This window comes from Austrofundulus limnaeus, unplaced genomic scaffold, assembly GCF_001266775.1.
Source record: "Austrofundulus limnaeus strain Quisiro unplaced genomic scaffold, Austrofundulus_limnaeus-1.0 Scaffold57, whole genome shotgun sequence".
Lineage (NCBI taxonomy): Eukaryota > Metazoa > Chordata > Actinopteri > Cyprinodontiformes > Rivulidae > Austrofundulus > Austrofundulus limnaeus.
In genome coordinates this window covers 2,275,244-2,286,579 of record NW_013952459.1, presented here as the reverse complement: position 1 = coordinate 2,286,579, position 11,336 = coordinate 2,275,244, and the positions used below count along the sequence as shown (strand labels likewise).

At 38.7% G+C, this 11,336-nt stretch overlaps 1 protein-coding gene across 9 annotated transcripts in view; it reads left to right on the top strand.

The window, feature by feature from the left end:
- dnm1a (dynamin 1a) overlaps positions 1–11,336 on the top strand; it is a gene marked incomplete at its 3' end in the record, with an annotated part of 47,837 nt that overhangs the window by 22,568 nt on the left and 13,933 nt on the right. For 4 of the 9 annotated variants that reach the window (XM_014009406.1, XM_014009405.1, XM_014009404.1 and 1 more), the window contains 4 exon segments: positions 3,812–3,898; positions 6,598–6,668; positions 6,746–6,797; positions 9,511–9,624. In XM_014009406.1, the coding sequence (XP_013864860.1) occupies positions 3,812–3,898; positions 6,598–6,668; positions 6,746–6,797; positions 9,511–9,624 (324 nt within the window). 9 annotated transcript variants of the gene reach the window in all.

Here is an 11,336-nt window from a genome sequence, read left to right as displayed (position 1 = left end):
CTCTTTCCCCCTCTCCGTCCCTGTCATCCTCTGCACATTTATTCCAGCTTTGACCACTTTTGGATTTCTCAGCTCTGCCACTCTTTAGTCCTGATTTTGATTTTCAGAGATGTGCTGTACTTAAAAAGATACTGTAAGATAGAAAGCAGGGTTTGGGGAAAATCCACAGAGGGGTCAGTTTAAAGTCTTCCCCCTTGTCTGTCACCCCCACCCCAGTCCCCCACCTGTCCTGGCTGTTTGCATTGCATGTCAGTCTGAATTTCTGAATCCTTCCTCCCGATGCTTGTAGTCAAATTAAAAATGCTGATCCGTTTCCTCCACTGTCAGTCAGCGATGTGTTTCTGCGGCAGTTTGTAAAAACACTGAGCTCACAGGAATTATGACATCCCGTCTCCGTGTCCAAGTTGCAATGCATCGTTCAGGTCCTGCAGATTATTTTAGTTTTTATTGTTTTTATTTAAAATCTGTTTAACTTTTATTATTGCCTGAAGATGAAGGTGGAGCGTTTAATGTTCTTTTGCCCTGTCAATTCAATCCAAGATGGCTGTCTCAGCAAAACAAGCATAGCAAACACAATGATGGCTAAAAATCAGTCAGTTTCATAGATACTGATGTAAAATTTGGAGAGTTAGTAGCTGAGACTGATCCCCAGCACATATTTTGAGCACAAACAGATTGCACAAAGTCATTGTTTTAAATTTTGCATGTAACTATTTGCAGTCAACTTTGTTTGTCTGTTAGCAAAATGTGTTGTGAACCTCTGGATGGATTTTAATGAAACTTTCAGGAAATAATGTTTACATGAACTTTTACAGCTGATCAGCTTTTGGAATCACAATTCGAATTGGCTGTCACATTCAACTGAACTTATGAAACATAAAAATGACCATAACTCAGTTTATGTTAGAGTGAATTTGTTAAAGCTTGATGTAGTTGTGGCTGAGAGTCATTCACAACACATACTTTGAGACCTATCATACACTCCTGATAAAAATCTTAAGACCAGTCAAAAAAGTGCAAGAATTTGCATTTTGCACTATTGGATCTTAAGAAGGTTCTAAGTAGAGCTTCACAATGTTAAAAGAAGAAATCAGTGCAAGAGACAAGAGCTTTTGAGCAGGGAATTGTCTGAAAACTGCATTTACACTCAAACATGATTTTTTTCAGCTGATCAAAACTTTAAGACCATAGCTCAAAAAACCTGAAAACCCCCAAAACAGAAAAGTGTCAATAAAAGGACTCAGTAATGAGTAGCTCCACCATTCTTGTTGATGACTTCAAACAATGGTTTAGGCATGCTTGATGCCAGTGTTTCCAGGAGGCTAGTGGGAACGTTGCTCCAAGTGTTGAAGATGGCTTCACGAAGGGCATCCACTGTCTGGAACTGATGTCCATTTTTGTAAACTTCCCTTGCCATCCATCCCCAAATGTTCTCAGTTGGGTTTAGATCCGGGGAACATGCAGGATGGTCCAAAAGAGTGATGTTATTCTCTTGGAAGAACTCCTTTGTCAGGTGGGATTGTGAACTGCAGCATTGTCCTGTTGAAAAACCCAATCATTACCTCACAGATGAGGGCCCTCAGTCATGAGGGATGTCCGCTGCAACATCTCCACGTAGCCAGCTGCTGTTTGACGCCCCTGCACAACCTGAAGCTCCATTGTTCCATTGAAGGAAAACGCACCCCAAATCATGATGGCGCCCCCACCACTGTGCCGTATAGAAAACATCTCAGGTGGGATCTCCTTGTCATGCCAGTAACGTTGGAAGCCATCAGGACCATCAAGGTTAAATTTTTTCTCATCAGAGAAGACAACTTTCTTCCACCTTTCAATGTCCCATGTTTGGTGCACCCTTGCAAAGTCCAAACGGGCAATTTTGTGGCGTTGAAGAAGACGTGGCCTTTGAAGACGTTTTTTGTTTCTGAAGCCCTTCTCTCACAGATGCCGTCTGATGGTTAATGGGCTGCAGTCAGCACCAGTAATGGCCTTAATTTGGGTAGAGGGTCGTCCCGTGTCTTGACGGACAGCCAATCGGATCCTGCGGCTCAGAGCTGGTGAAATTTTTTTGGGTCTACCACTTGAGTTTTTTGTTCCATAACCCTCAGGATCATTTAAAAATGCAAAATGACTGTCTTACTGCGTCCAACTTCAGCAGTGATGGCACGTTGTGAGAGGCCTTGCTAATGCAGCTCAACAATCCTACCACGTTCAGTCAGCGAGCTTTTTTACTTTTGCCATCAGGAGGTCTTGACAGTGTAAAGACTTGACAGAAAATGACATGGAATCCAGATTTTTGCACAGCTTTTGGTTTTTAAAGACTATGGGCTTAAACTTTTGATCAGCTGAAAAAATCATGTTTGAGTGTAAATGCAGTTTTCAGACAATTCCCTGCTCAAAAGTTCTTGTCTCTTGCACTGATTTCTTCTTTTAACATTGTGAAGCTCTACTTAGAACCTTCTTAAGATCCAATAGTGCAAAATGCAAATTCTTGCACTTTTTTGACTGGTCTTAAAATTTTGATCAGTATATTGAAATATCATGTAAAGTTACGAATGTTTTTTACAAGGTTTGACCAAAACAGTTTTATCTCCATTCATCGTCATCTTAAGCTGACCTTAGTTTAAACATTTGTCATAAAAAGTGGGTGGGCAATATGAACATGTATTTTTACAGAAATGCTAGACTTTTTTTCAAGATAATTTTGTGGTTTTTGCAAATATTCTAAATTTGCAAGTTTGGAGAACCGTCCGATGCGCCTCATCTGCTGGGTTTCCATTTGTAACGAGACAGCGTTGACGTTATTTACTGCTGTCGTCTGGATGAAGCCAGCCCTGTTGAACAAATTACAGCTCATCCTCAGTCAACTTTACAATCTGTGTTGCTGCACGGCATGGTTTATCCTTGAACCTCCAGTTTGGGTAAGAAAAATAAATCTCCCCAAGAGGAAAAAAAAAGAAGAAGAAGAAGAACAGCAGAGAAAACCTCAAATATTCATGCATTAGTTTTTGTTTGAGTCTTTGCACACAGCTGCAACATGTGAAGAGCAGGAAAGCATGACTGACCTGCCTTTAAAACCTTGGTCACTCATCTGTTTCAAACCCTTTAAAAGGTTGTAAGTTTGACCTTTAATGCCAGGACTTTTAGCGCCATTCATCTGGATATTCTGACTCTTTCTTTCCAGCATCATCTGCTCTGTAATTGGACCCAGGAAGCAATAAATCAAACCAAAAAAAAAAAAAAAAAAAAAACGCTTCATTGATACCGGCCTCCCACCCAAATAACCCCCCATCAGACAGACATGAAAGATGCATTGTAACTTGCGCGGAAACAGCAAACATTTATCTTTCTGTGCATTGTGATTTTTGGGGTTTTTCATTTTTTGATTTTTTTTAACCCTCACACTGTCACATTGGAGGCCCACCAGTGTCTGTGGGTTTGCAATGAGCTCATGGAAAAAGACTCGCAGTGTGCTAGGAAATGAGGCTTTTCTGCCAGCAGCTCTGGTTATTCTCTGTTCGTTTGGTAATATCCCCGACTCAGCTCTGTTTCTGTGCATAGTGGGCAACAAATAGACAAATTGAAATATGAAATCTAAATTTTTCAATTAAAAAATCCACCTGCTGCTCTGGCTGTGCGGGGAATAGAGCTGAGTCAGGGATTTACCCAAACGTCCCCAAGAACGCAACGCTTTTAAACGTTTTTCTGTGTTTCGTTGTATCATTTGTTGTGCAGTGAGATGAGGAATTCAGTGTGTGTGTTGGTGTCTGCGTGTGTGTTTATGCTACCTACCTGCTGCTTTCTGTGCTTCCAGCTGGCTCAGTACCCCATGCTGAGAGAAGAGATGGAGAGAATTGTGACTCAGCACATCAGAGACAGAGAAAGTCGCACGAAAGATCAGGTATTCCTCTCGTTACGCCTCCATTTTTTAGGTTGACATGAAAACGTTGCTGCTAGAACGCCCAGGAAATTCACTTCGACCCAGATTTCACCTGCGCACTACAAAGCACGAGATTTGTTTTTGCACGACTTGTGCTCTCGCAGCTGAGAACTGCACCTGGGTGAAGTCGACAGAATGGACATCGTGTCCTGACCCTAACAAATGCAAGACTGACTTCAGGAAATACAACAGTCACATTGGGCCTCATGCAAGAACCGTTCGTACGCACAGATTTGTTCTTAAGTTGTGCGTTTGAGTGATTTAGGAGAATTTGTGGCATTCACCAATGTTTTCGTATTCTACGATTTTTTTCAGATTCGAACAAAATTCACGAGTGGTCCAGACCTGCCGTATATTTTACGAGCAGTCAGTCTGCTGTTATCCAGACGGGTTTTCTTCACTAAGAACTTTATATTTCATTAGTTTGAAAATATTTCGAGTTGAAAATAAATCATATGTTGACAATAGTTTATTCTGTTTGAACTGGAATTAGATTTTAATGACATAAATTGATTAGATTAAGTTAAACTGTCTTTTAATGCTGTTGTATAACACTACAATGTTAATATGAAAATCGGTGCACAACCACCCTTCTTCTGAATAAATGTAAACACAGTAATACAGGTGAAAAATTAAAATACTTGACCAAAGAAAAACCGGAGCTGGACTAGAGAGAGATGAATATGATTTATATTTTTATTTCTGTGACTGTAACGACCCACAGGAGACACGACATTAACAGCACATTTCATTCCTTTAAGCAGCTCCTTTAATTCCACAGCTGACGCTGCTAAAGAGAACAGATTTTCTTTTCTCGATCTCAGAGAGCAGGACTTCAATCTCCGAACTCGTGAAGTTCTTCTTTTTTACTTTGCGATGTCGTTTATGAATGAACACTTCCTGGTATGTGAGGCAGGAAACATAGCCTTATATGGTGTTTTTGGGGTGGTAATTATGTAAATAACCTCTCCTCGTGCACGAGCAGCTGGATACGAACAGGTGGAATTTACGCAGCTCGTTTACACACTTTTCCTGAAGATAGAAGAGTTTGTTGAATCTGGCGTGTCATGTTTGTACGAACCCTTTGTTTTGTACGAACAAAAGTAAGAAATTTAGGATAAGAATACGAACATGTTCTTGCATGAGGGTGATTAATTGTGCTTTCACGTGTAAATCAGGTCAGTTTACGATAAACATCCTTCCTTTTTGATGTGAAATGAAAAAAATTTAACAAAGTGTAACTCAGTTATTTTTGGAATAGCACGCACCCGTCACACTTTACCAGGAGGCTAAAAATACAGATAAGCAGCTCAAAGGAACAACTCAAAACTTTATTTAGTAAAACAAATGCTAAGAAAAATAACCTGTCAAGGCAGACTTACAAGAAACATTCACAGAGGAAGACAAGGAGGCTTCACTTGGAAGCTAATAATGATTGAGGAATGAGAGAGAGCAGTTTAGAGACACCTGGACTAGATGAAGACTGGGGACAGGTGAGAGTGGGCGGAGCTGAAGCTGACTGAAGAGCTGCACAGAGGAAACACAAGAATCACACAACATGAATAAACCTAATAATAAAACACAAAAGGCAAATAAAAACCACAGGTTCTGAAGAACCAAATAAAAGTTGGACTTAATACCTGAATGAAGATAATCATTACTATATTAATAATACTATAATATTATAATATATTTGCTGGCCTTTTATATTAAAGCTGCTTTAAGTTCTTTACACTGCAAACTAGAATACTGTGTTGAAGGAATAATTAATAAATAAAAGAATGGCTCTGGTTTATATGTAAGTTTTAACATTCATGTCTCAGGTTTGTGTCTCTGCTTACAAAACACAAATAATTTCCCTGATTATTTAGTTTAAAAGATTTAAAATGTACCAAGACAAATTAAACTTCAATTAATGCATAGTTTAGGTTGGTTTGTAGTTTGAGATCTTCATATTAATATTGTAGTGTTAAAATTATTAATAACCTACTTAAATTAAGTCGTTAGTATACATTAATACATTTAAAATGATCATTTTAATTCAAACAAAATAGCCTACTGTCAACATGATTATGGAGTGTGATTTATTTTCAACTCAGAATATCTTCAAACTAATGAAATATAAAGTTATTAGTGAAGAAAATCCACCTGGAGAACAGCAGACTGACTGCACGTAAAATATACGACAGGTCTGGACCACTCATGATTTTTTTCTTGTATCCGAAAAAAGTTTTAATATATAAGAAAATTGGTGAATGCCATAAGTTCTAAATCAGAGGTTCTCAAACTGGGGTCCCAGGACCCCCCAGGGGTCCGCAAAAGGTATCTTGGGGGTTATCAAAAAATTTCACTAAATTGTTAATTTGGTTTTTATTTTTAAAAATGCATGAAGAACAATGAACTAATAAAACAAACATAATAAACTAAATAAAAATATATATTTCTATGGCATTTAGAGGTTGAAATGACAATAAATTATCTTTTAAAACAGCATGGGGTTTAAGAGGGGGTCCCTGGACTTTTTTCGCCATTGTAAGGGGTCCCCAGACCCAAAAGGTTAGAGAACCCCTGTCCTAAATCACTCGTACGCACAGCTCAAAAACAAATCTGGTTGTAAGAACGGTTTTTGGCCCATTCATTCATCCGTGTCTTCTGTCCAGGTGTTGCTGTTGATTGACATTGAGCTGTCCTACATGAACACCAACCATGAAGACTTCATCGGATTTGCCAAGTGAGTTTTTGTGCTAAAAAAGAAAAACGCTAAAAGTCAGCTGGCCTGTGTTCTCTGACGCTCTGTTTGCTGTGCAGCGCTCAGCAGAGGATCAACCAGATGAACAAGAAGAAGACGACTGGGAATCAGGTGCTCCCCTCAGAGACATCCCCTCTCTTTGAACTCATTTAAATGTGTCTGCTCAGTTGGACGGTGACTCGACGTCTTAATGCCGTTTTTTCCCCCAAAGGCTCATTCCTGTCAGCGCCCAGCTCTGCTCATGTGAAATGTGGCCCAGCTTCAAGTATTTTGTTTCCAGGAGCAACAATACAATGCAATGCAATCTTGTTGCAGTTTATACAGCACTCCAATGCACAAAAGCTGTGCGATCATAAAAAAATTTAAACGAGCCTTTTGGTGAAAGCCACAGCGGTGTCAGCGTGACTGAAATATGTTGGGAAATATCAGGGGTGCATTATTGCTTCTGGGGTCCAACATTTTCAGAAATGGGTTTGTGTGAGGACTAGATCTCAAGCTGTGTCACGTGATGGTAAAATTAGGATTTAAAAAAAGTCTTTGAGTTTAAACAAAGATGCTTTCCTTTAAAAGGTTTGTAGAAGATTTCTACAAAAACTATTCTGCCTACGTCCCTCCAAAGTGGCTTTTTTTGTTAAATCAATAACCATCTATGCATCACAACGTTTTAAAACAATACATTTATTAATTAGGAACAACATTTGCATGATTTTCACTCTTTATAAGTGCATTTTTCTGCCCGCTCTGTAGATGCTTCGTCTGTTTGCGCATATTGTTTTAACTCTTTCTGCAAACTTTCTGATTGTTATTTTTTTACTTTTTCTCTTTTTTCTCTCTCTTTATCAACCTCTATGTTTTTTATTTCATTTATTTATTTATTTAATTATATATTTTTGCTTCAGGATGAAATCATGGTGAGTAGTGGGAGTGTGTTTTAAAGTTGCATGTCTGCAAGTACGCTTTCATATCTATGAGCTCATGTTTTTCCGCGGATATTGGTGTGTGTCTGTGTGTGTTTGTGTGTGTGTTCGATGTATGAGGTGATTTTTTTTAACTGGGAGTGAATACATGACTTTGTGTATCATAAATGTTAAGTTTCTTAGAAACTGCTTTTAGCTGGCAGGTGGCTGTAGAAAGAGATGCTTGGCTGCTTTCCTTTCCACTCTTTTCTCACCCTTCAGGCACAAATACACACACTTGTACAGAAGATTACTCCATGCTGCAGATAGCTATTTTGCACAAATCTGCCTGCAGGACAACAATCAGAATATTTTCCCCTGTTAAACAATCTTCTTGTGTGGTGTAAAAGGCTCAGTTTAGAAATGAATATTATCCTCCTGAGCTTGAAAAATGTAATTTTAACTTTAACAATCCAGGCCTCTGCCTTTCTTTTGTTCCCCTCCTCAAAATAACACAAAGAGGTACAAAACCTGCAGTGTGTCTGACATATGGCACACCCCCTTCGTTTTCAGGGGGTCATAACAACCGCCGTGATTAGTGGCCAAAGGTTAGAGGCACATGGTAAACACAGGGGTGAACTTCACTTCCTGTTTAAAAATGGATGCTGTTGGCCCTTTAAGAGCTCGCAGCTTCTGTTTTTCTCATTCAGCACCTTCAAGTCCAGGAACTTGAAAACACAAAACAACAAAAAATGTACAGAGTGGAGGAAAAACAAAACAAACTAAAGCATCTATTTGTTTCTGAATTCATCTGGGCTTATTGTGTAGCTTTATCATAATAGGTGCAGCCAGGTTTGGTTCAAATGATTAGAAAATGTTTTATTTCAGTTCCAAAACCTTCTCATGATAAATGCATCTCATGCGTACTTTAAAGATGATTTTCTGATTATAAACAGTATAACAGTGAGGCAAGTGTGGTTTCAACTAATTATTAAAATCAAGTTAAAAACATAAAACTGTCCATAATGCAGCACATGATTAGTTCTCCCACTAAAACTGGGAAACATCAAAGAGTAGTCTGACTGTTTACAAATTCTATACAACCTGAAATATGTTTAAAGAAAACTGGTAACATGGAAACTTATTCTTAAACTAATTTTAAATTAAAATATTTGTTGTTCAGAGAATAATAATAAAAAGTGCATTGCAGTCTTAAAGTATAAAAGATATTTACCCCCATTTAAAAAATGTGTGATAAGACCTGCTGTGACTTCCTGTTCCTGACATAATTTTCTGGAACTGGGAAAAAACAACCTGTAACATTGTGAGATTTAAAAAAAAAAGAATGTTGAGACTTTTCTTTGTAAACAAACAACATTTAAACCATTTTGTCATTGCTATACAATAAAAAAAGAATTTGTAGAGGGAATTATTAATAGACACCCTTAGAACAAAATGGAACTGAACACTTTCACCTGCATCTCGTGGCATGATTCTAAAATATTTGCCATAAACCATGGGTTGGAGCATCCCAGCCTCCCTCAGCCTCGCCCTGCCTGCTGTCCTGCAGCCCCTCCTCCCCCCCCTCCAGCAGCAGCATTAATCTGCTGATAGTTGAGCAGCGACTTTGATGTTTTTGGCCTTTGCGAAGGCAGAGCTTTGTAACATTTTCTCCACGTTCTCATCCAGCCGGAGAGAGGAGTTAGTGACCGGTACAAGGTAAATAACTTGCACACAACAACACGCTTAAAGAGTCTGTGCTGAGGAGAGGATGAGACGACTGATGTGTGTCTGGTCATGTGGCTGAGAGATTTGACAGCTTCTTATCTCCACTAGAATCAGATTTGTTGAACTTTATCTGCAGCTGATTATATATTAAGTATAATCCGTTATTTATGTTAGCGTTTGTGCGTTTGTCTGTTGCTCAGGTGATCAGGAAGGGCTGGTTGACCATCAACAACATCGGCATCATGAAGGGAGGAGCCAAGGAGTACTGGTTCGTCCTCACTGCAGAGTCCCTGTCCTGGTACAAGGATGATGAGGTCAGTTTATACACACATGCACACACACAATCACAGTCAAACTAGTACAAAAAGGATAGTGCTTGTACCTGTTTTTTTGTGTTTTGATAGATTTCTGTGATAGATGTCCTCAATTTGATGAAAAACTCATCATCATGTACAGTCCATAATATCATCAAAAGATACAAAAAAAAAAAAATCTGGATAAATCTTGATCATGTGTTGTTTTCAAGTTTATGGCCTTAATGAAAGTCAAGTTATTGCAGAAACTCAGATTGTGGTGGATTTAAAGAGACAGCATCAAAATGAGTTGATCTGAGATATATTTCATAAGAGGTGAAAGAGGGGCTTGTGGAGTTACAATAAGGAGGAATTCAGACTACAGCATTACAGTTCCACTTTCAGGGTTCCCACGGGTCCTTGAAATCCTTGAAAGTTTGTGAATTTGAAAAAATGATTTCAAGGCCCTGGAAAGTTTGTGAAAACAGCCAAAAATTACACTTGTCCTTGAAAGTCCTTGAATGTTTTTKGGGGATTGAAGTTCTCTATTCACACAACTGATTTTTAACATCTGTAAAAAAAAAAACATTTCTGTAGTGGATAACTCAGGATTATGGTAAACTGACGTGGCTTTCAACAAATAACGTGAGCCATAGTCATAGTTTTACCCAATCAGAGCAGAGTGGGGCGGGTCATTCTTTCTGAGCCCAGGTGAGAGCACCACAGCTCCTCCTGTCCTCACCAAGCATCTGGACATCCCCTCCTCCCAAACTGAGCTGCTGAATCTCTAATATAATTACATGTCCATGTATTGTGGATATGAATGTAGGGTGTACATTTAATCCACTTTCTTTCATTGATTCTGGCTCAACAACACATATGTTCATTTTTTTCATTGAATTTACATGATATTAAACCTGTGTATTGGTAACGTCCTAGCAGTAGGTAATTGCTGTTGCGCGTGGTGCGTGAATTTGAGGAAATTGGTACTGGAAAGTCCTTGAAAGGTCCTTGAATTTGATGTTGACCAAGGTGTGGGAACAGTGCACTTTATACAGACCCCACCTGAATGATTTAAATGTGAAAAAGAAAGATTTAAGAGCATGATTTGTCGACTTTAAAACAGAAAAAGAAAGTTTTCCTGCAACCAAATTATTTTTTAAAGACTTTCAGATTTAGATTCGTTTCCCGCCCTCTTCGATAGATTATGACATCACTGAATGTTATTCTTTACAGTGCATATTTACTCCTTAATCACTCATTTAAGCATTTTCACTTTTTAAAAGGTTTTTCAGCAAAATACTGCATTACAGCAGAGTTGTGTTTTTGTGATAGGCTGTAACTGTTTGTCCTTTCGTGCTCTTATTCCACTTAATTTCTGGCAAAAAACAAAAAAAATATCGATCATATGCAATGTTTTATTTATTTATTTAATTTTTTGCATGTGGAAATAGTTTGATCTGCTTTCTTACCTTTTTTTGATGCTTTGCAGAACTGTTAGGAGGTGACTTTCTCCAGGTTATACCCTGAGCGGGTTGTGGATGTGAGGCTGAAAGTGTGTGTTTGTGTGTGTTTATAGTGGAGTTTCCCCTTTCAAAAAAGAAAAAAAAAGTCTGGACCCCCAGTGTGTCAGACCCCAAAGCTGGCACACACATGTGCATACCAGAGCTCCCTGCCCCGGTCCCAATTACACACACACACACACACACACACACACACACACACACACACAC